This window comes from Typopeltis vanoorti, chromosome 4 (assembly GCF_054136105.1).
Source record: "Typopeltis vanoorti isolate ZY-2024b chromosome 4, IOZ_Tvanoo_1.0, whole genome shotgun sequence".
Lineage (NCBI taxonomy): Eukaryota > Metazoa > Arthropoda > Arachnida > Uropygi > Thelyphonidae > Typopeltis > Typopeltis vanoorti.
Window position 1 is genome coordinate 40,201,077 of NC_143552.1, and position 25,148 is coordinate 40,226,224.

The 25,148-nt window shown below is 34.8% G+C and overlaps 1 protein-coding gene across 2 annotated transcripts in view; it reads right to left on the reverse strand.

The window, feature by feature from the left end:
* RhoBTB (Rho-related BTB domain containing) overlaps nucleotides 1-25,148 on the reverse strand; it is a 397,556-nt gene that overhangs the window by 251,417 nt on the left and 120,991 nt on the right. For both annotated transcript variants that reach the window (XM_090391753.1, XM_090391754.1), the window contains one exon: nucleotides 20,278-20,475. In XM_090391753.1, coding sequence (XP_090247879.1) covers nucleotides 20,278-20,475 — 198 coding nt within the window. The remainder of the gene's footprint in view (nucleotides 1-20,277; nucleotides 20,476-25,148) is intronic.

Below are 25,148 nucleotides of genomic sequence, written 5' to 3' on the forward strand. Positions count from 1 at the left end.
TTGAATAGCTTCTCTCTTGGCATCTTGTCATATGCCTTTTCGAGATCGACAAAATACAGATCTTTGTTATATTCCCAGGCTTTCTCACCTATTTGTCGTAAAGTGAAGATCTGATCCTCACAGCCTCTATTTGGCCTGAATCAAGCTTGTTCTTCACCAAGCTTTTCTTCCACAATTCTTCTCAACTGTTTCTCAAGTATGCTTGCATAGATCTTGCCAGGAACATTCAGTAAGGATATACCTTTGTAATTCTCACATTCAGTTTTATTTCCCTTTTTATATATGGGTACTATTAGAGCTCTACTCCAATCATCGGGAATTCGTCCCTCTGTCCAGGCTTTCTGAACTATGCAGTGCAGCCACTGTAAGACTTTTATACCACCATATTTCAGCATTTCTGGTCGAATATCATCTACTCTTACTGCCTTTCCACATTTCAAGCCTTTGATGGCTTTTTTTACTTCAAGTATGGATATGTATTCCTGACTGCATGCCTGGTCAGTGTTTTTTACCACTTTGCTGTCATCACTGCTTGTTTCATTTAGCAGTTTTTCAAAGTAATTACTCCATACTTCAAGGATATCTTTTTCTCCCGTTTTCATGTCACCTTTATCATCTCTATCTCCTTTTACAGCACTCTTTTCTCCATTTCTATGCTTCTTCAACAACCTCCAGAATATCTTACCACCTTCTTGATATTTATTTTCTATGTTCTTTCCAAAGTCCTCCCATGACTTTTGTTTAGCTAGTTTTACACAGTGTTTTGCTTTCTTACATTTGTCTCTGTATTCTCTAAGGGCACAAGCTGACTTATTTGCCAGGAACTTTTGATATGCTTTCTTCTTTTCCTTCACCGCCTCTTTAACTTCCTGTGTCCACCATGGAGTTCTGATTTTTCTATCCTTGCAGACAACCTCACCACATGCCTCTCTGGCTGAATCAATCAGGGTTTTCTTCAAGGCATGCCACTGAATCTTCAAGGTTTGGTTCCTGTTCTCAAACTCTTTCATTTTTTCTTCAATAATCTTTGTGTATTTTAGTCTACAGTTCACAAGTTCACATCTGACAGCTGCTCAACTTTTATTAGCTTTAAAACTTTCTTACATGTTATTCTTTTCAATATGAAATTCAATTTTATCCTGCTCAAGACTAAATATTGATCACTTCCAATTTCAAATCCTCTGTACACTCTGGTGTTCTGCACCAGGGAAAAAACATTACTATCAACAATAACATAGTCAATGGGATTTTTCTTATTCCTTGCCTCATCTCTCCATGTGAATTTGTGCACATTTTTATGTTAAAACATGGTGTTAGTAATAACCAGTCCATGACCTGAGCAGAAATCCAACAGGTATTTGCCATTATTATTGGCTTTGCACTTTTCTCCAAATTTTCCCAAAATATTTTTGTATGTCTGACAATCATTTCCTACTCTGCTATTTAGATCTCCGACAAGGACCAACTTTTCCTTTTCATTGTGTCAGTTGCTTTTTCTAAAGCATCAAAAAATTCCTCCACTTCTACCTTAGTAGAACCTTCTGTAGTACCATAGGCATAAATAAGTCTCATAAGTCCCCTATTCTGATATATGCCCACATTATTCTACTTGAGACTGCCTGTCATTCAAGAAGATTAGCCTTGTATTTTGTGTTGAATACCATGGCTACTACTCCTTTTCCTTGATTGTCATTTCCTGAATATAACATTTTATGTTTATAGTTCAGAAAGATCTCACCAGTTTTGGTCTTTTTTGTTTCAGTCACCCCTATTATGTCAATCTGGTACTTATCTAATTCCTCAGCTAGCTCTATTTCTTTGCTATTCAGGCTTCTTATGTTGATAGTACCAATCTTTAACTCTGGTGCTGTTGAGTTGAGGTGTGCTTTCAGATTTGTTCCAGTAGCTGACTTTTCGCTGTTCGCCCTGGTTCCCTGGCAAAAACAACGGGGGCCTTGTTTAACCGGGCGACACCCCAGCCGGCATGAAATTTTATCATGCTGTACCATCATTTTCTATATTGGTTTAAGCCAATAAGAATACAATTTGGTTGGCTAAATCCCAAATTGCCAGCCCATCCTCGTTCGTTCATTATCCAGGTGGATACCCAACAGGGTGCACCACGAGAAGGTGAGGAATGGCGCATTCCTTTAAAACCGGATATTTATTGACATCAACTGTACAGAAGTAGCATTTTGACAAACTGTGGTTCTGCAGAGTCTGTAATATATCCTATAAAATACCTGTTCTAGGTCATGTGTCCAGACAATGTGCTTTGGAATTTACATGGAAGTCCAAGACACATGGAACATGTTCTGGAATAAAATAATAGTGAGAATTAGATAGCTCATTTAAACCCCACAGATCCATCAGCACAAATACTGCTAAATTCAGAACAAATCTAATCCCCAATTAAAATATCAAACTTCAATTACCCCCCCCCCCCCCCACACACACACAGTGAACTTTGTTGCCCATCTGTAAGTTCATTAATTAGACATGGGAAGACTTTTATAAAGGGAATTTATTTCTTTCCCTCCTCTCCCCAAGAACTAAATGTGAAAACCATCATCATTAGTGTAGCCATAAGTATATATTCCAACATTATTTAGTTTCCAAGATGTGTGCCTTCATTATTTCTTATAATAGGATCAGTTGAAAAAAAAAGACCCTTGAATATTCATCACCTTCTCTGTCCAATCTTAACTATGAATCTGAGAAAATCCTTCATTTCAAGCTATAGAGGTAAAAAGGTTGCACAGGCTCAGCGCAAGATAGAAAGTGGGAATGAGGCTCATAACAATCAATCAGAAGGATTTTTAACCTCTTAGTGAATGATCCTGCTACCACTTATTCAGCTGGATCATCTGTGGAGGCAGTATGAGCATATACTGTTGAGGCCACACACACACAGGTTAGTTCTGAGCAAGTGACATGTGAGGCTTTCATCTGCCATGCCATGTTCCTGCTCTTCATTTAACTTTGTGTGCTTACACTTGGATAAAGATGAAACCAAGAATATACTATACTTTTGTGGCATCTTTATACTTTATACTTTCATGGCGAATTGGAAAGATATGGGAAGTTATAAAGCAAATGGGAAAGTATGGAATAGATATTTTAAGAATAAGTAAGTTGAGATGGACTGGCTCTGGAAGAGATGAATATCAACTATTGTATTCAAGATCATATGAAAGTCAAGAAAAAAGTGTGGCACTTACATTTAGTGCAGAGACAAGTAAGATCTTGATAAATTAGAAGCCCATAAGTGAGAAGATAATAACAGTGGGATTATATTCAAGATGTATTAAATTAACCATAAAACAAATATATGCACCAACCAATGATAAGAATATTGAAGAAAAGGAAAATTTTTATAAGTTACAAAAATATATATAAAACAAGTACTGAAACACGACATGGTTATTCTTATGGGTAATGTGAATGCTAAAATTGGCAAAAGAAATAATGAAGATGAGAGCAGTAGGTAATCAAGCATGTCGTTCAAGAAATGAGAATGGTGACCTACTGGTGGCATTTTGTGAAATGAATAACAGGAGGAAGCTTATTAAAGCATATATAACCTGGTTGGCCGAGGTTATATATGCTTTAATAAGCATATACAACCGTATGTGCTTATTAGCGTATCCGCTCTCCAGCCAAAAGGCTGTGGGTTCAAATCCCGCTGTGGGCATGGATGTTTGTTTGTGAAAATACTAGTGGTGGTCACGGGTAGATGGCATTGATGTAGATGATGAAGGTAGTTGCAGCTGGTAGAGTGGTGGAGATGGAGAGTTGTAGAGCAGGTTTGGACTCCCTGGAGGTGTTATGTAATAATAATAATAATATATAATGAATTGGTTATTACCAGAGGTGAAAACCAAAACCCAAACTGATCATACTGCAATCAAGGATAACTTTAGGAGTTCACTTCTAGATGTTAAGGTAAGGTGAGGAACTGATGTAGGACCTGATCACTACTTAGTAACAGCCAAAATTAAATCAAAACTGCATGGAATTAAAAAAAAATTAGAAATCAGAATGCAAGTGCAAAATACCATATGCCAAAATTAAAAATGAATGAAATTAAGAAAACCTGTTCTATTGTGATAAAACATCTATTTCATATTTTAGAAAATGAGAAGCTAGAAGGAGAGAAAGTAGAAAGCCCAGAAGACATGATTGAAATGCAATGGAAAAATTGTTAAATGGTATATAATGAGGTTATAAGAGACTGTTTAGGTGCTAAGAAGGGAAAAAAGAACAACATTTGGTTATCAGACAAAACCTGGAGACTCACATAAGAAAAGCCCAGAGTTAAAATGTTTGAAAGTGCTAAATCCCAGAGAGCTAAAGAAATTCATTTCAGCAAATTATAGAGAGAAAGCTAAGCTAGTTAAAAGATTTGCAAAAGAAGATATAAAAGGAATTATTTGGACAGTTTGGCAGAATAAGCACACTGCAATATTAGGGCACATTAGAAAACCTGTATGAGATGACAAGGAAAATATGCTCAGAAGAAAAGAAACAAGTAAATGCTATACAATATAAAGATGGTTTGCTGCTAACTGAAGAGGATAAGACTGTTAGAAGATGAAATTCTACATTTTGAATTTCATCAAAAAACACTTTGATGAAATTCTAAATGTAGACAACAATATAACTGACAGGATTAGAAATTCAATAATGGAAGAACCTCCTGTAAGCATAAATTTAAATATAATATCAGAACCTATATCTAAAAATGAAATAATGAATGTACTAGAGAAAACAAAAAGTGGAAAGGCTAAACTTTGGGCAATGATAATATAATGTTATATATACCATTGTTTATATATTTTTTTATTTCCTTTTATGTTATTTCTCATACACCTATTAAATCTTTTTGTCATACAAACTCCTACTTTATATGCTTCTTTATGTGTGTCTAATTTGACCCTTCCTAGGAATGATTCCTTTTCGGACACTGGCAAATTTATATTTTTATGCTGTGCCAGCCAGTATCCTATAACATGAGTTTATTCAGGTTCAAGGAATATTCCTAGATTGGTTGGCATTCACTCTAACACACTCTAAATAGATATCGGTACTAATTGCAATCACGGCCAATAATCTATTACTTAAACACGTTCATCAAAATCCCTCCCGCTATGGTTCTAATTTTTGCAAGTGGTAATTTGAAATCTCGAATTCAGGCATAAGTCAGGTATATGTAACAAAACATGTTTATTGGAACAAATGACAATTACAACTAAAATTGGATTAAAATACTAAACTTCCCAATCTCTTACTAGGTTAATATCTCATGCTATGCTAGTTACACAATGCTAAACTTATCAAAATACACTCAGATCACGATACTAATCATCCAAAACAATAGAACTAAATGACGATATTACTCTAAATCAATTCTCTTAGGAATGCTATCCTTAAAGACATCTTATACAACTTGTTACTATCTGATAAAGGTCATCCACTAAAATACAAATACACATATAATTTCAGTCACATGCAACTATATGGATTCGTTCCAGACATTTCTTTGTTCAACAAAATTATGCGATCTCAAATTAAGAATTCTTATCAGGGTCCTCTATGGATTGTCCACATAACTTAATCTAACTTTAATTTCTATCTCTTTCAAAACATACAGTAAAGGTCTTTACATTACCCAGTTCTTTCCGAAGGTCTGTTAACTGCCACGTGTTGTTCGGGTCATCCTTCGATCTGTTGTCTCGGCGCCTGACTTATGGCTACGTCGTTCCTTCTACATTTTCTTCTACATCGACTGGCATGTTTTCTCCATAGGCCAATGATTCGTGAGCGGCTCGTCGTGGGATCTTGTTCGGCATACTCAGAACGACTGCCCGTTGTCCAACATCATAGGACCCTGGCTGGTCCTTTTTCCGTCCACTGGTCAGGAATCCTCGAGGTGACGTCAGGAACAAAAAGCCTCGCAATATGGCACGCATTGCCTTATATTCTCTCTCTTCTTTTCCGTATGACCCTTAATTTTTGTACCCTCAAGATGATCCTCAATTTCCTTACTGCCGTTAGGTGCTGTCTTCTAGGGAGGCGCACTTGCGTCATCTTCCACGTATGCAGCACCCTGCAGCGTTATGGCCGACACATGCGTTTCAGACGCGACCTTTGCACTGGTGCTCTTTACTGTCTGGCGATTTACGAAGCTCCAGACAGCTCAATAGGACAAAATTTAACTACTATTTCCCTCATACAAAATTCATAATATCTGATAATTCTCCAGTTTAGTTTTCGACTACAAATATTTCTGATACAATTCATATACTATTACACAATTTCCTATACAAGAAATCAGAATTTTCTGTTGGTGAGCAGGTATTATCTAAGTTAGCTAGAATTCTCATGTTAGATTCTGAATGAATAATTTCTTTAAATTCGTCCATTCACGATCTAACAATAACAACAGAAATGCTTAGACAACTAAAGAAACTGCTGCTGATAAACTGCAACCAATCTTTAACAATATGGCTAGAGACTGAAAAGATACCTAAACATTGGAAAGAAGCAATGATAATTATCATCAAGGAGATCCCACTAGATCACAGAATGAAGGGGAATTAGCCTACTCTCAGTATCTGTATCTGCAAAAATTTTCTGTACAATATTGATAAATAGGATTAAAAATGAAGTAGAGACGATATTAAGGCATGAACAAGCTGGTATTAGAACAAGTTAGAGTACTATGCATTACATTTTTACTTTAAGGAACATCACTGAACAAAGCGTAAAATTTAGAAGCCCATTATACCTACATTTTATAGATTTTGACAGAATTGACAGAATTTGACAGAGAAACATCATAGTTAATTATTAAAAGTTAAGGAATTAATGACAAATATGTGAGAATAATCAAAGAAAGGTATAAAGGAAAGTAATAATTGTGTTATTGAACAGCTAACAACATCCGAATGGTTTGAGATAAGATCTGGTATGAGGCAAGGTTTTGTAATGCCTGAGTTATTGTTTAATATAGTCATTGATTGGATTATGAAAAAAGTTACAGGTACAAGAAGAGGAATTAAATGTAATCCTATGTCACAGTTAGAAGATCTAGATTATGCTAATGATGACAGTTTGATATAATCAAAAACAGTAACATACAAACAAAATAGGAAGACTTATATAAAACAGCTGAAATGGTTGGTCTTAAAATACATATGACTAAAACAAAAGTGCTTAGACTAAACAGCTAATGCCACAAAGAGATCAAATCAATCAATCAATCAATCAACATGCTATAGAAGTTATGAATTTTACATACTTGAGAGCAAATGTAGATAATAAAGGTGAAACTGATAGGAATATAATGCAAAGACTGACAAAAGCTAATACTGATTTCAGAAAATTAAATAACATATGGAAATCTTCAAGATTCTTCTTATGAGATGGGTGAGTTATTATTTATGATGGATTTCAGTACATTGCCTTGATATAAGTAGTATAACTTAGGAATATAATGTATTGACAAAAAGAGAGGAGATACTAGTTGTGTGAGCACTGACATTTTTAATTTTAAGTGTTTTAAATACCATACTCTATTTAAGCAGCTTGCTTGTACATTCCTCTTGTCATTCAATTTTTTGGTCAGTAGTGCATTGGTTGAAGAACGATACTGAGTAAACAAACATTTTATTCTAAGCGTAGTAAATTTTGCTACTCTAGTTTCTTTTTCTTCGTACTCAAAATCGTTCAAGGACTTAATTTAAAATATGCATACAAACACTTATGAACATATTTCCTTCAAAATATTTCTCTTCCTGCTTCAAATACAGTGTTCCAAGGGTCCCCCCCCCCGCAATTTTGGAAGCATTTCTGGAACTATTCTAAAAAAAAAAAAAAGACTGAGGTTGCTGTGTCACATTCTGTTTAATTTGATTTATGTCTTTCATCCTTAAGTACAGATTTTAGTTTAGGAAATGAAAAGAAGTTGGGTGGGGTACAAATGTGCTGATCTTTTGTGCAATACATTTGTGAGCTGAAAGGGCATAATGAGCTGAACTATTAACAGAAACTTTGCAGCAATCCTCATTTTCAAATCTTCCATCAGAATATGGTGATAGGATCCAAATGAGATTACTGTTTCAAATGCTAGCTCTCAAACAGTAATTAACAGATTGCTGATGATCTTTTGGTAAACACAAGTCACCAAATCATGGGTGAGGGACGTCAATGGTTGTGTAAAGCAAGGTTCATCTTCAACTGAACACTATTTTCAAACCTTTTAATCCACTCAAATGTCTTTGAGCAGCTTAAGACGTTATTCCTGAAAGTTATTTTAAGCATATAATAAGTTTCTGTCGATATTTTGTTAAGTTTAATGCAAAACTTGATGCATATACGTAATTCATTAATTTATGACATTCGGACTCTCAAAAAGAATAAAGCTCATGTTCATTCACCAAAACACTGCAGGTGTGACACAATATGACTTGTTTCTTCATATTACAACATGCTTATTGTTTATTTACAAAACAATATGTTAGCATGCCTGCCCAGTTTCTTTATGATAATAACTGTCACAGAACTTTTTTGGACAGATCTCATATATTGAAACCTCCAGTATCTCTAAAAAAATATTAACAAAACAAAATCCAGAGTTTGAAAAGGCACAAAGTGAAGACTTGTTTGTGCCCACATTAGCCATTTGGTGAAGCAACTATTTTAGTTGCTTACATATCCAGCTGGAGTGCTTAAGGGTCAAAGCTGTATAACTGAGAGGAGACCTCCACATAGCCTTTAAAGGAATGCGGAGAACCGACTAGGGCTTCTGACCTAATGTCCAATCCTCACCTTCTCGTGGTGCACCCTGTTGGGTATCTACTTTGATACTGAACGAACGAGGATGGGCTGGCAATTTGGGATTTAGCCGACCAAATTGTATTCTTATTGGTTAAACCAAAATAAAAAATGATGGTACAAACATGACAAAATTTCATGCCGGCTGGGGCGTCGCCCGGTTAAACAAGGCCCCTGTTGTTTTCGCCAGGGAACCAGGGCGAACAGCGAAAAGTCAGCTACTGGAACAAATCTGAAAACAAACCCCAACTCAACATCACCAGAGTTAAAGATCGGTACTATCAATGTAAGAAGCCTGAATGGCAAAGAAATAGAGCTAGCTGAGGAATTAGATAAGTACCAGATCGACATAATAGGGGTGACTGAAACAAAAAAGACCAAAACTGGTGAGATCTTTCTGAGCAATAAATACAAAATGTTATATTCAGGCAATGACAATCAAGGAAAAGAAGGAGTAGCCATAGTATTCAACACAAAATACGAGGCTAATCTTCTTGAATGGCAGTCAGTCTCAAGTAGAGTAATGTGGGCAAATATGAGAATGGGGAACTGGACAATGAGACTTATTTGTGCCTATGGTGCCACAGAAGGTTCTACTAAGGTAGAAGTGGAGGAATTTTTTGAGGCTTTAGAAAAAGCAACTGACACAATGAAAAAGGAAAAGTTGGTCCTTGTTGGGGATCTAAATAGTAGAGTAGGAAATGATTGTGAGACATACAAAAATATTTTGGGAAAATTTGGAGAAAAGAGCAAAGCTAATAATAATGGCAAATATCTGTTGGATTTCTGCTCAGGACATGGACTGGTTATTACTAACACCAAGTTCCAACATAAAAATGTGCACAAATTCACATGGAGAGAAGAAGCAAGGAATAAGAAAAGTCTCATTGACTATGTTATTGTTGATAGTGATGTTTTCTCCCTGGTGCAGGACACCAGAGTGTACAGAGGATTTGAAATTGGAAGTGATCACTATTTAGTCTTGAGCAGGATAAAATTGAATTTCATATTGAAAAGAATAACATGTAAGAAAGTTTTAAAGCGAATAAAAGTTGAGCAGCTCTCAGATGTGAACTGTAGACTAAAATACAGAAATATTATTGAAAAGAAAATGAAAGAGTTTGAGAACAGGAATCAAACTTTGGAGATTCAGTGGCAAACTCTGAAGGAAACATTGATTGATTCTGCAAGAGAGGCATGTGGTGAGGTTGTGTGCAAGGATAAAAAAATCAGAACTCCCTGGTGGACACAGGAAGTTAAAGAGGCAGTGAAGGAAAAGAAGAAAGCATATCAAAAGTTCCTGGCAAATAAGTCAGCTTTTACTCTTACAGAATACAGAGACAAATGTAAGAAAGCTAAACAGTGTGTAAAACTAGCTAAACAAAAGTCATGGGAGGACTTTGGCAAGAATATAGAAAATAAATATCAAGAAGGTGGCAAAATATTCTGGAGGTTGTTGAAGAAGCTTAGGAATGGAGGAAAGAGTGCTGTAAAAGGAATTAGAGATGATAAAGGTGAAATGAAAACAGGAGAAAAAGATATCCTTGAAGTATGGAGTAATTACTTTGAAAAACTGCTAAATGAAACAAGCAGTGATGACAGCACAGTGATAAAAAACACTGACCAGGCATGCAGTCAGGAATACATATCCATACTTGAAGTAGAAAAAGCCATCAAAGGCTTGAAATGTGGAAAGGCAGCAGGAGTAGATGATATTCGACCAGAAATGCTGAAGTATGGTGGTATAAGAGTCTTACAGTGGCTGCACTGCATAGTTCAGAAAGCCTGGACAGAGGGACGAATTCCCGATGATTGGAGTAGAGCTCTCATAGTACCCATATATAAAAAGGGAAATAAAATTGAATGTGAGAATTACAGAGGTATTACCCTACTGAGTGTTCCTGGCAAGATCTATGCAAGTATACTTGAGAAACAGTTGAGAAGAATTGTGAAAGAAAAGCTTGTTGAAGAACAAGCTGGATTCAGGCCAAATAGAGGCTGTCAGGATCAGATCTTCACTTCACTTTACGACAAATAGTCGAGAAAGCATGGGAATATAACAAAGATCTGTATTTAAGTTTTGTCGATTTGGAAAAGGCATATGACAAGGTGCCAAGAGAGAAGCTATTCAATATGCTGCAGTTATATGGTGTCAATGGGGCATTATATCAAGCAATACTTAGTCTTTATTTGAGTTGTGAGTCAGCAGTTAGAATTGAAGGAAGTACAGGAAGATGGTTTAATGTTAAATCTGGTGTGAGACAAGGATGTACATTATCCCCTCTGTTATTCATTATCTATATGGATCACATTATGAAGGAATGTGGTATTAAACCTGATATCAAAATTGGAGATGTTAATGTCAGCTCTTTGCTTTATGCGGATGATGTTATACTTCTAAATAAATCCGCTACAGGTCTGCAAGATTCTCTGACTAAATTGAATAGCTGTTGTAATAGATATGGTATGAAGGTCAGCAATAAAAAGACAAAGACAATGAAAATAGGCAGAATCATTGAAAATGTCAACTGTGCTGTAAATGGAGAACCTGTGGAACAAGTGAAACATTTCAGCTACTTAGGCACAATTTTTACTGAAGATGGTAAACTAAATATAGAAATAGACAACAGAATTAGCAAAGCTGGTATCGTGGGAAGTCAATTGAATAAATTCATATGGAATAAGAAAGAAATTAGTCGGAACCCTAAATTAGCTGTATACAAGACTGTGTTCAAACCAATTTTAACTTATGGATCTGAGAGCTGGGTCAGAAGTAAAACACTTGACCAAAGACTAGAGACCGCAGATATGAGAGTCCTGAGAAAGATTAGAGGCGTGAACAGATGGCATCAATGGCAATATCATATTAAAAATGAGGATATTAGGAAAGAACTTGACATTGTCAGCATCCAGGAATGAGTTAGCAGAGCTAATCTCAGGTGGTATGGTCACTTAAATAGAATGGGAGAGGAAAGATTAGCAAAACAAGTGTTCTCTGCCAATTTGGCAGGAAAACGACCCAGAGGAAGACCAAGATATAGGTGGATTGATGTGGTACAAAGTGCCTTAGACGATAGAAATATAAGATCTGATAATGTTGGAGTCTTGACAAGTAATAGACTGATATGGAGGAAAATTGTAGATAGGAAGTTAGTAATGATGTAATTTTTTCATGTAGTACTGTCATATCCTCTACACCCCTCGAGGGTACATGGCAGGAATTTGATGATGATGATGATGACATATCCAGCTGGTTTACCCTTGCAGCAATGGTAAAAAGCCAAGCAGATTTTGTATTATCATTTCTATCTCTAAAATTATGTGAAATGACTTTTTGTTGCTGAAATAAATACTTAATATCCAATGCTTCTATTTCATTTTTCTTTGATTGCTGGGAGATCATGAAACTTGAACATTTGGGGTGGGGGATTGGAGCAGGCATTTGGATTGAGAAAGAGAGAGAGCAGAAACAGTAGGCTGTGGAAGGAGCATTAGTTTTCGACATCCCAGATGTAGTTTTTGAATGACAGCTGACAATGTATCAGTGGAACTGGAGGAAGTGTACTTGTTTGATTTGTGGCAATGACTTCTTTAAGGATGGCAACCTTATTGTGGCAAATGCAGTTCAGTTCTATCAAAATAGTACCCAGTTTCTGATCTCTTCCCAAAGTGCATTTACCTCACACTTGACTACATTAAACTAGCAGCCATTTACCTTTGTCTATAATGCAAGTCTGTTTAAGTCTTCTTGCAGGATCTCTGCATCAATTTCAGTTACCATTACTCTTTTCAGTTTAGCATTGTCAGCAGACAACTGAATATTTCCTGTCAAATTATTTCCTATATCACTGATATACAAACAACCCAGAACTAAATACTGAGCCATGTGATACACCACTGGTCACTTGCCTACTCCTCCATTCAACACCTCCATAACCACTCTTTGATATCTGTCCATCAACCATTATCCAATCCAACTCACTAGATTCATATCCATCCCTATTTGCCTCAATTTATACAATAGTGGACTATGCGGAATCTAGCAATATCACTGAGTAGCCATTTCCCTTATTCAACTCCACTGTCACTTTATTATAAAAAGTAAGCAAATTATTAAGGCAAGACCTACCCTTCAAAAACCATGTTGCTCCTTATAGAATATCATATTCCTATTCACACAGTCTTGAATTCTGTCTTTCACCAATTACTCCAATCACTTAACCTCAGTATCACTGAGGTATCAGTAGTCAGTATCACTTCTGAGATACTGACTGGCACTGGGACCATTTTGCCTTCTTTCCACTCCACTGGCACCTTCCCAGTACTGAAGCTTAATTAAACAGCTTAGTGAGAGGAGCTAATAATTCCCTTGCACATTTTCCTAGTACACAGACCAATGTGTAATCTAATCCCATGGCTGTGTTCATATTGAGGTTCTGCAATATTTTAAGCAGCTCCATTTCTTCAACCTCTATTCTCCTATCAGTCAATGTCACAAACTAGATGATACACCTCTACAAAATGCTCACTCAGTAATTCAACTATGTGGTTGGTTCTGTTACCGCCACCCCCACTCCATCAGTACTTTTTGAAGTCATCCTTCCATAGTCACAAGTCCTTTTACTTGCCACATAGCGAAATAACTCTTTAAGGTTTCTTTTGGCCTCATCAGCTAGCTTTCTCTCATAATTAGCTTTGGCATACCTTACCATACCAGTCATCCTACTTGCTTGTGCCTTCACTGCTCATGAATATGCAGATTTACCCTTTGCTTTATAAATTCCTCCACAACCTTTTCTTTGTGAGCAGCTAATGTTTAATGAAGCTATTCATCCAACTTCTAACTATCTGGTGGTAAGGCTTAAACATTGATCATTCATAGATGTATTTTTTTAAGGAAATTACAATGTAAACCACTATATTAACTAATACAAATTAAATTAATATTTCCTGTATCATCTTTTTGATGATCAATGATCACTACATAAGAGAACTTAACACTAACCAATCTAGCAATGATGCCTCTGTTTGGAGAAAGTGATCATGTAATCTTAACCTGGAAGATTGCCAGACATGCAAAATTTTCTATTAAGAAGAGATATATATGGATTAACAAAGCAGGTGACTATACAAGTTGAGAAGTCAGCTTTCAGCAAAGCCATGTCATAAGAATTTGGATGGGGGAGAGATGGTGGCACATGAAAGGTGGTCAAAGGGTGTTTGAAGAAAGCAGTATCTGAATGTATTGAATGTATACCTAGAGCAAGAAGGATAAATCAGTTAGGAGTTAGCTGTATTTTTTAAGGAAATTACAATGAAGACTATTATATTAACTAAAATAAATTTAATTAATACTTCCGTATAACTGAGAGGAGACCTACACATAGCCTTTAAAAGAATGCAGAGAACTGACCAGGGCTTCTGACCTAATGTCCAATCCTCACCTTCTCGTGGTGCACCCTGTTGGGTATCTACCTGGATACTGAACAAACGAGGAAGGCTGGAAATTTGGGATTTAGCCGACCAAATTGTATTCATTGGCTAAAACCAATATACAAAATGATGGTGGAACATAACAAAATTTCATGCCGGCTGGGACGTCGCCCGGTTAAACAAGTCCCCGTTGTTTTCGCCAGGGAACAAGAGCGAATAGCGAAAAGTCAGCTACTGGAACAAATCTGAAAATACACCGCAACTCAACATCACCAGAGCTAAAGATCGGTACTGTCAACATAGGAAGCCTGAATGGCAAAGAAATCGAGCTAGTTGAGGAATTAGATAAGTACCAGATCGACATAACAGTGGTGATTAAAAAAAAAAAAAAAAAAAAAAAAAAAACATTGGTGAGATCTTTCTGAGCAATAAATACAAAATGTTATATTCAGGCAATGACAATCAAGGAAAAGGAGTAGCCATGGTATTCAACACAAAATACGAGGCTAATCTTCTTGAATAGCAGTGAGTCTCAAGTAGAGTAATGTGGGCAAATATGAGAATAGAGAACTGGACAATGAGACTTATTTTTGCCTATGGTCCCACAGAAGGTTCTACTAAGGTAGAAGTGGGGGTATTTTTTATGCTTTAGAGAAAGTATCTGACACAATGAAAAAGGAAAAGTTGGTCCTTGTTGGGGATCTAAATAGCAGAGTAGGAAATGATTGTGAGACATACAAAAATATTTTGGGAAAATTTGGAGAAAAGAGCAAAGCTAATAATAATGGCAAATATCTGTTGGATTTCTGCTCAGGACATGGACTGGTTATTACTAACACCATGTTCCAACATAAAAATGTGAACAAATTCACATGGAGAGAAGAAGCAAGGAATAAGAAAAGTCTCACTGACAATGCTATTGTTGATAGTCATGTTTTCTCCCTGGTGCAGGACACCAGAGTGCACAGAGCATTTGAAATTAGAAGTGATCACTATTTAGTCTTGAGCAGGATAAAACTGAATTTCATACTGAAAAGAATAATATGCAAGAAAGTTTTAAAGCGAGTAAAAGTTGAGCAGCTCTCAGATGTGAACTGTAGACTAAAATACACAAAGATTATTGAAGAAAAAATGACAGAGTTTGAGAACAGAAACCAAACCTTGGAGATTCATTGGCAAGCCTTGAAGAAAACCCTTATTGACTCAGCCAGAGAGGCATGTTGTGAGGTTGTCTGCAAGGATAGAAAAATGTGAGAACTCCATGGTGGACACAGGAAGTTAAAGAGGCAGTGAAGGAAAAGAAGAAAGCATATCAAAAGTTCCTGGCAAATAAGTCAGCATGTACTCTTAGAGAATACAGACACAAATGTAAGAAAGCTAAACACTGTGTAACACTAGCTAAAAAAAAAGTCATGGGAGGACTTTGGCAAGAACATAGAAAATAAATATCAAGAAGGTGGCAAAATATTCTTGAAGTTGTTGAAGAAATGGAAGAAAGAGGGCTGTAAAAGGAGTTAGAGATGATAAAGGTGACATGAAAACAAGAGAAAAAGATATCCTTGAAGTATGGAGTAATTACTTCGAAAAATTGCTAAATGAAACAAGCAGTGATAGCACACTGGTAAAAAACACTCAACAGGCATACAGTCAGGAATACATATCCATATTTGAAGTAGAAAAATCCATCAAAGGCTTGAAATGTGGAAAGACAGCAGGAGTAGATAATATTCAACCAGAATTGCTGAAGTAAGATGGTATAAAAGTCTTACAGTGGCTGCAATGCATAGTTCAGAAAGCCTGGACAGAGGGACGAATTCCCGATGATTGGAGTAGAGCTCTCATAGTACCCATATATAAAAAGGGAAATAAAACTGAATGTGAGAATTACAGAGATATTTCCCTACTGAGTGTTTCTGGCAAGATCTATGCAAGTATACGTGAGAAACGGGTGAGAAGAATTGTGGAAGAAAAGCTTGGTGAAGAACAAGCTGGATTCAGGCCAAATAGAGGCTGTCAGGATCAGATCTTCACTTTACAACAAATAGTGCAGAAATCATGGGAATATAACAAAGATCTGTATTTAAGTTTTGTCGATCTGGAAAAGGCATATGACAAGGTGCCAAGAGAGAGAAGCTATTCAATATGCTATAGTTATATGGTGTCAATGGGGCATTATATTAAGCAATACTTAGTCTGTATTTGAGTTGTAAATCAGTAGTTAGAATAGAAGAAAGTACAGGAAGATGGTTTAATGTTAAATTTGGTATCAGATAAGGATGTACATTATCCCCTCTGTTATTCATTATCTATATCAGGGTTTCTCAAACTGTGTTCCGTGGAAGGTGAATAGGTGTTCTGCAAGAAGTACTGGAATTTGTCATTTTAGTTTTCTAAGCATTTTTCATGAATAAATATTTTATAGTAAAAATATTCTGAAGAGAATAATATTCATGAATATGTCTAAAAGCTGAGCCCCAGAACACCTAATAACATCTGTGTATCATTAATTTTCACACATCGAAACCTTTCAACATTTGGGAAAGGGAATTCCACTGTTTATGATGGGTCATAAAAATTGCCTGCAAGCGGATTATAACAATAGGTGGCATATCCTCTGTTCTCAAAACTGAAGGAAATGACATCGACCAAGCGGCACATTTTTAAACATGGAAATATTCATGAATTATTATTAATTTTCACACATTGAAATATTTCAACAATCGGGATAGAGAATACCGCCGTTTATGAATAATCGTAAAAATTGCCCGCAGGCCGGTATAACAATGGGTTGCATGTTCTCAAAACTGAGCGAAATAACAACTGTGTTGCAAATGTTAGTGACCAATCAGCAAGGAATTATAAAGAAAATTTTCCCACTGAAATTGAAGATCAAAAGTAGTCTATATCTGGTTCTCAAATCTATTAATACTGAATACTTTCTTCGCAAGTTCGTATTGCAGTGTGTAAGTGATTGTTCTGAAACTGGAGTGCCATGATTTTTTTTAAAGTAATAGAAATACAGGTTTAAATTCTAATATGACTAAGAGACAAGGCACTTTGTTTAATTTTGTATTGATAAATCTCTTATTGAAGGTGTTTGTGATGGAACAGATAGTGAGTCATCCACCTCAAGCCTACAAAGATCTCCAGGATGTAAAAAAGGAATGGGAAAACTACCAGCACACAGGAGAAAAAAAAAGTCTGCATTCACTCGTAAGTACTTATAATATATATTTTTGGTGATCAGAATAGAATATGTCAATGAAAATCAGCACAAATTAATTTAATGATGGTTTAATTGATGTTTAATTATTAATTATTAATTACTAATTAATAATAAAAAATCAGCTATAATTACCAATTAATACATTACAAAATATCCAACGTGTTCCATGAAAACTTCAGGATTTGCGAAGTATTCCGTCGCAGAAAAAATTTGAGGAAACCCTGATCTATATGGATCACATTATGAAGGAAAGTGGTATTAAACATGATATCAGAATTGGAGATGTTAATGTCAGCTCTTTGCTTTATGCAGATGATGTTATACTTCTAAATAAATCCACTACAAGGTTACAAGATTCCCTGACTAAATTGAATAACTGTTGTAATAGATATCGTATGAAGGTCAGCAATAAAAAGACAAAGACAATGAAAATAGGTAGAATCGCTGAAAATGTCAACTGCGTTAAGAACGGAGAACCTTTGGAACAAGTAAAACATTTCAGTTACTTAGGCATGATTTTTAGTGAAGATGGTAAATTAAATATGGAAATAGACAGCAGAATCAACAAAGCTGGTATGGTAGGCAGTCAACTGAATAAATTTATATTGAATAAGAGAGAAATTAGTCAGAACACTAAATTAGCTGTATACAAGACAGTGTTCAAACCAATTTTAACTTATGGATCTGAGAGCTGGGTCATAAGTAAAACACTTGAGATATGATATGACTAGAGACCGCAGATATGAGAGTCCTGAGAAAGATTAGAGGTGTGAACAGATATTGGCATCAATGGCAATATCATAATAAAAATGAGGATATTAGGAAAGAACTTGACATTGTCAGCATCCAGGAATGAATTAGTAGAGCTAATCTCGGGTGGTATGGTCACTTAAACAGAATGGGTGAAGAAAAATTAGCAAAACAAGTGTTCTCTGCCAGGTTGGCAGAAAAATGACTCAGAGGAAGACCAAGATATAGGTGGATTGATATGGTACAAAGTACCTTAGAAGATAGAAATATAAGATCTGGCAATGTGGGTGTCTTGACAGATTGATTTGGAGGAAAATTGTAGATAGGAAGTTGGTAATGATGTAAATTTTTCATGTAGTATTATCATATCCTGTACACACCTTGACGGTACATGTCAGGAATTTGATGATGATGATATTTTGGCAAAATCAAATTGCAATCATCAGAGAATGAAAAACATAAAATATCTGCACACAGGCACTATACTACATAATGAAGATGAAGCATTAGTCCTAAATAGTGTCCTCTAGTTGGCTAAACTGGGCATCCTTTCTTTTAGTGTTACACTAAAACAGAGAAGCTACTTAAATCAGTTATTACATGGCCTGAAGATACAGTCAAAAAATTACTTCTGCACTCAAAACCAAGTACAATATTTAAAATCTGACTTTTCAGTTACTTGAACGCAGATATTTGGGTTATCCTCAAGAAGATTACGGACGACTTAAATAATATAGCAAACTTACAGGGATTCAAGGAATAGTTTGTTAGAGAGTTAGCTACAATTAATTTCTTTTAGAACAGCACTGTGCCTATGAAGATTTTGCTGGGACTTTTCTGTAGATAACTCCGTTTCAGTAACTCATAGTAAAACTCACTATAAGTTTTGTTATAATGGCATTTGCTACAGTGAAAGTCAATCGTAATAAATTTTACTAAAACTGTAGACTGTGGCAAACAGATAATTTTTTTGTTAGTGATAGACAATTTTCATTACCTGGTGCAAGACTAGCACCCTGTTTATTAGAGGCCTGAAATGGCTAGAAAAAAGAAAAAGTTACAAGGATCTGTATGGCAAAGTTTCCGGAAGGTGCCTCCATAGTGCAACTGGAAGAACAACGGGACATGATGTGCTTCAAATGGAAAAATCTCGAGTTCAATTTTCATCATGACAAGATGAATCTTTAAGCACATCCACAGTGCAGTTGGAAGAATAATGAAACGTTGTATCCTTTGATTGGAAAAAAACTGAGTCTGATTCTGTTCATGATGAAAGGAATCTTTAAGCACTTTTCTTCAACTGAAGATGCATTAGCCAATTTCATACAGAAGTAGAAGGACTTCTTTCCCCTTGGAAAATCAGGTGTTTTATCCCATATATCAGCAAACTAGCCAGAGAACACACAATTAGCAGACACTAATGCAGTTAGAGTGCACTAGACAATAGTCTGCAGATGGAGAATTAAATGCAGACAATAAGTCGTGTGGTGGGGAGTGGCATCCTGTGATGAGGCCTTGAAAGTTGCATATAATAATAATAACCCTTAACCCACCTAACAGTACTAATATACTATAAATTTTGTCACTGAGATTCATGTTAAAAAAAAAAGTACTGAATCTGGAGAGTTGATCTATTATTTGACCTAACTGAGCAGGCATGCTGGATAATTACCCAGCTACTTCATATAGTAGGTGATTCATTGTCATTGTAGTCATTTTTATAAATGTAATAAATATAGTTACATTTTTATAAAGTAATAAAAAAAGCTTTTATAAAATTAAGCTTTTTTAAACAAAAATTCAGAATCAGACAAAGATAATGTTTCTCTAATATAAAATAAAACACATAAGTACAATTTTTTTTTATAATAAATATAATCTTAATTAAGGCACTTTCCAACTGAGCATAAGACAATGATGCACCCAATCATGCAGAATAATTCTGGAATTAATAAATATATATATGTATATATATATAAAATTAGTCTACAATTAGAAATATAATCAAAAACATCACGAGAAATACTCACCTGAAAAATGGACTACGATCACGGCATAAACTAAGGAATTGCTCATCCCTGTACATATATCGCAAATCATTTTTGCAACCCACCAGGACAATTGGTGTACTGGGACAGAACCGCCGTATTTCTGGATACCATATTACTTTGCAATTACGCAATGACATAGGATTAGCAATGGAAAAACATAACAGCACCACATCTGATCTATTAATTTGTGAAGAGACAAAACTAAAGATAAGATATAAAGAAACAACTGATGTTATTTAAGTAATTTTCATTACTTTATTTAAAGTACTGAAGCTGTAAAATTATTTAGTAGCGGTATATTCTGTGAAAATATTTGATAAAGGATATAAACAAAAATATATTTGTGAGTTCACAAATTCAATTCAAATCAATGTTTAACAGTAATACTTACTGATATATCCAGAAAATCATTATGCTAAAAGAATCACTGCTGAACATTGTCATTATTATCACTCACTGTAAATAGGAATGCAATGAATCCCTATGCATATAATAATATAGTAAACATAAAAATTAATTTTTAACACATCACTTATCAGCATATTACATGAATAATCAATCAACATTCTCTCAATTTTTTTCATGGGAATGCAGAAGGTATGAGTTAAAGTTTTTTTTTAATAAAGATGATATACGGTGCCTATTAGCTTTCGTTTAGGATGCATAATTGTCCCTAATCTAAATAAAAATGTATTTCGTCATTTTTAATTTAAATATATTTCATTCACCTACTCATTTGACATCTTCAGATGCCATATGGTCCTTTTCTTAGCAATGTTCCACACCAGCAATTGCCAGGTGGTTCTCATGCTTTTCTGGAGGCTTCAACTCTTTGAAGATCAGTCATTCCAGACATGCCATTCATTCATCTCATCGACAGTTTACCCCTTCCTCTTTTTCCATGAAATTTACCTTCTATTACTGTTTTGAGAAGTCCTCCTTCCATCCTTTCAATGTGTCCAAAATATTTCAGCTTTCCTCGGTTAATATCTTTAAGGAACTTCAAGTTCTGCTGATCTTTTCTAGCCTCCATCCATTTGAACTGCCTTTCAGTATATGATATCCTCAACAGTCTTCTGTAATACCATATCTCAAAAGCAACTATTGTTTTCCTATCAAACTTCTTTAGGTTTTTAGTCTCACATCCATAAGTTGCTGTTGGAAAAACAGCCTGGATCCAGAATCCTCAAATATATTTGTATACTTAAATTTCTGGAAGAGAAATTTTGATATTTGGAAGGGTCTTTTGACATATAAGAATGTGATCATATCACGTTCTTATATGCTAATACACAAAACTTAAAGAATAAGTCCCTATGATTTAAATTATTAGAGAAATCAAGATATGTATACAGGAAAACCTCGGCACGAATTCAATATGCACGATAATCAGTTAGCACAATTAAGTGAAACGATACTATTTCCTGTTTAAGTGAGTGGTTAATCAGTTAACGTGATTTTTTTACATTACGCGAAATTTTTATCACCAATCTGCAGCGAGCGTAAAGCTAGAAGTCATTAAGAGACATGAAAGTGAAGCTAGTAATACAATAATTGTGTGAGACATGGGATACAGTGATCTACACTTTGGACTATATTAAATAAAAACAAAGAATACAAAGAACAAGAAAAAGTTGCTACTCTTCTTTAAGCATACAGATCACCTGAAATAGAAGCCATTTAATGATCAAGATGGAGCGTCTTCTATCACTCTGGATTGAGGATTATAACCAAAAAAGAATACCTCTTAGTAGAGGGAATATTCAGGAAAAGTCTCAATATTTTTACCTCATTGAAAGACACCAAATTTCAAGAGGAATGTGAAAGCATTATGAAAGTTTAGGATGGTTTGACTGTTTTAAAAATCAAAATGGACAGTATAACGTAAGAATAACTGGGGAATCTACTAGTGCTGATAAAGATTCTGCAGCCAAGTTTTCTGAAGAATTGCAAAGGATAATTCAGGAGGGTGATTATGACAATCGACTAAATATTCAACATTGACTAAATTGGTCTCTTTTGGAAGTGTATGCCAACAAAAATTTTCCAAACTAAAACTGAATCATCTCAACCAGGATACAAAGTATCTAAAGATCATCTTATGCTTTTATTAGGAGGCAGCTTTAAACTCGTTATGTTAGTTTATCATGCACAAAATCCAAGATCTAACATTATTGATGAAATCAACACAACTGGAAAAGAACTTGGATTTAATGAAGTGGATAATGAAGATGTGAGAAACTTGCTTGATTCCCATTCAGAACATTTAAGCGAGAATGATCTCCTTCAACTAGAAGAACAACATCCATATGAAGAAGACGATAGGTGGTGCGAACAAGAAGAGAATGTTACGACTAAGAAGCTAACTGCAAAGGAACTTCAGTTTTCAATCACATTGAGTATGCTAAGAAAATTTTGTTTGAAGCTGATCCTAATATGGAATGAAGCGCTTTGAAGTTCCCCAAAATCTTGATAAAGTGATCGCCAGCTATTGAAAATTGCATGACAAGATGAAAAAGTCAAGCACAATTCAAACATCTTTACTTACTTCATTTTTTTTGTAAAAAAAAAAAAAAAAAAAAAAAAAAAAAAAAAAAAAAAAAAAGCTCAATCAAATGTTTAGACATTAAATAAAAATCTAAGCAATTGATTTTTATTAACTTTGATGATTTTATCCTCTAATATAGCTTATACTGTAATTTTTTTTTTCCCAAATTTACATTAACAGATGGATGAATTATAATTATTCCTATTATTTATTGTATTCGCTTAATGCGATTTCACTTAGCGGGCCTTAATTGATGGATTAATTAATCGCATTAATCAAGGTTTTCCAAGGCTTTCTGCAATATTGCTCAATGATGATGATGTGGAAGATAAGATTTATCATGTCCAGGATTCAACAAAGATCCCCTATTTTTAAATGATTCGGCCCACAAAATAGGCGTTCCACAAAATGATTAACAGTATTGTACTGTGGTTGGAGAAGCACTGGACAAAATATTTTACTTTGTCCAGTCTGCAGCTACTTACCAGCTAGCAATTTCTCTTCATATTCATAGGTAAGCATATTTGATCATGGTTTAACAAATTTGTCACGGTTTGTTACAACAGAGTAGACAACAAAATGATAGGAAGAAAGATGTTTTTTTACAGGAACAGAATTTCACTAAGATGTCAATGATTCACTGAATGGCTATCTGTGGAGAATACAGAGTTGCAGCTTTACAAATACACAGTCTTGCAATAAATAAATACAGTTACGACTTCTGCATAGACATACATGCTGCCCAAAGAACTGCACAAGCTTGGCTCCATTAGTGGCACTGTGCACAGCCAATATATGCATGTTGTACAACATCAAGAAAGAGAAAGAGTAGCCTAGCTGTACAAGTTAACATGCACTGGGATAATTATGAGAACCATGTAGCAGCTGTAAGAGCACTTCACAAAGTTGGAATGCGGTCACCTTTTATTTTCAACATGCTAAAAACACTTGGGATCAGGGAAAACTTGCATATTTTTGGATACATAAAATAATTAACAGCAAAAAATTTTCTCAACAATTTTAACAATAAAATAAGTATAACTAAATACTCACTTTATAACTAAAAATAAATTTGTATGCCCAACATAAAATCATGCACAGTATTAATTATTAATTAATACAATTCTAAGATCAACAACTGTTGCATTACAACTTCTTTCTAGATTAAGCCTTCATTTATTTTTCTTTTAAAGATTGCTTATGTTGGATAACTGTTAGCAGGAAAGAAAAAAATCTAACAATAATTATTTAAATACTTGTTAATGTATATATCAGTAATTCTGATACCTCTATGAAGACAAAAAGATAAATTATAATATATCAGACTATTAACCATTATAATGATACAGAAAACATATCTAACTAACAAAGAACAGGTCAACTACAATGTGTTATGATGCAACAGCTTGTGATGGCTGCTGCATCATAACTTGAGAATACAGAAAGTGATGTTGCGAGAGATGAACAAATTATAGTTGTTTTCATCCTACAAAGGGATATTAAAGGAATTTATTTCATTTGTTTGTTGTTTACTAACTTAGATTAGTGAAGGAATGTTTCCTCTCTCTCTCTCTCTTTTTTTTTTTTTTTTTACATTAATGAAATTAAATTTCAAGTGGGTGAGTGTGAGAGAGAAAGTGTATCTCTTAAAATATTTTTTATTTAATGTAAATAATTATGTTTTTATAGTTATTTGCTTAATTGTTGTTTCTTTTGTATTACAATTTGTCTTGTCTTATTTTAGAGATAAGTGAATGTAATAAATGAATTTTAACAGTTTGGGGAAATATAGAATTGTTTTCAAGATAAATGAATATATTAGAAGAAAGCTAGAAATACTTAAATGATAACCATGATAAGAACCTAAATTGTATAACACATACAACACACACATAACAAAATGAAGTAGCAAATAGGAATGATTTACTGTTTTTCACAGTTTTACACTACTTTTTGATTCACACACATTCCACCGATCCTTGGCTTTCACTGTGACATGGTTTTCCTTGAACAATCGTTACAGCCACACAGCACAAAATTCTTCAAATTCTATTTGAAAACACATGCCCACTGTCATTTTGAATAACACTTGAGCTCCAAATATTCAAAATATATCTAAAAATTTATAAGCAACTCCTTCAGCTGTTTTCATTTTTAATGGATACAGTTGTATAAATTTGGTCAAATGATCTGGATATATACAAGAATAAATTTGAAACCTTGATCTTCTTGGGACCGCATGTTACTTAAGTTGACATAGTATTGCCAATTCATTCATTAAAAACCAGTGTCTAACAACCAA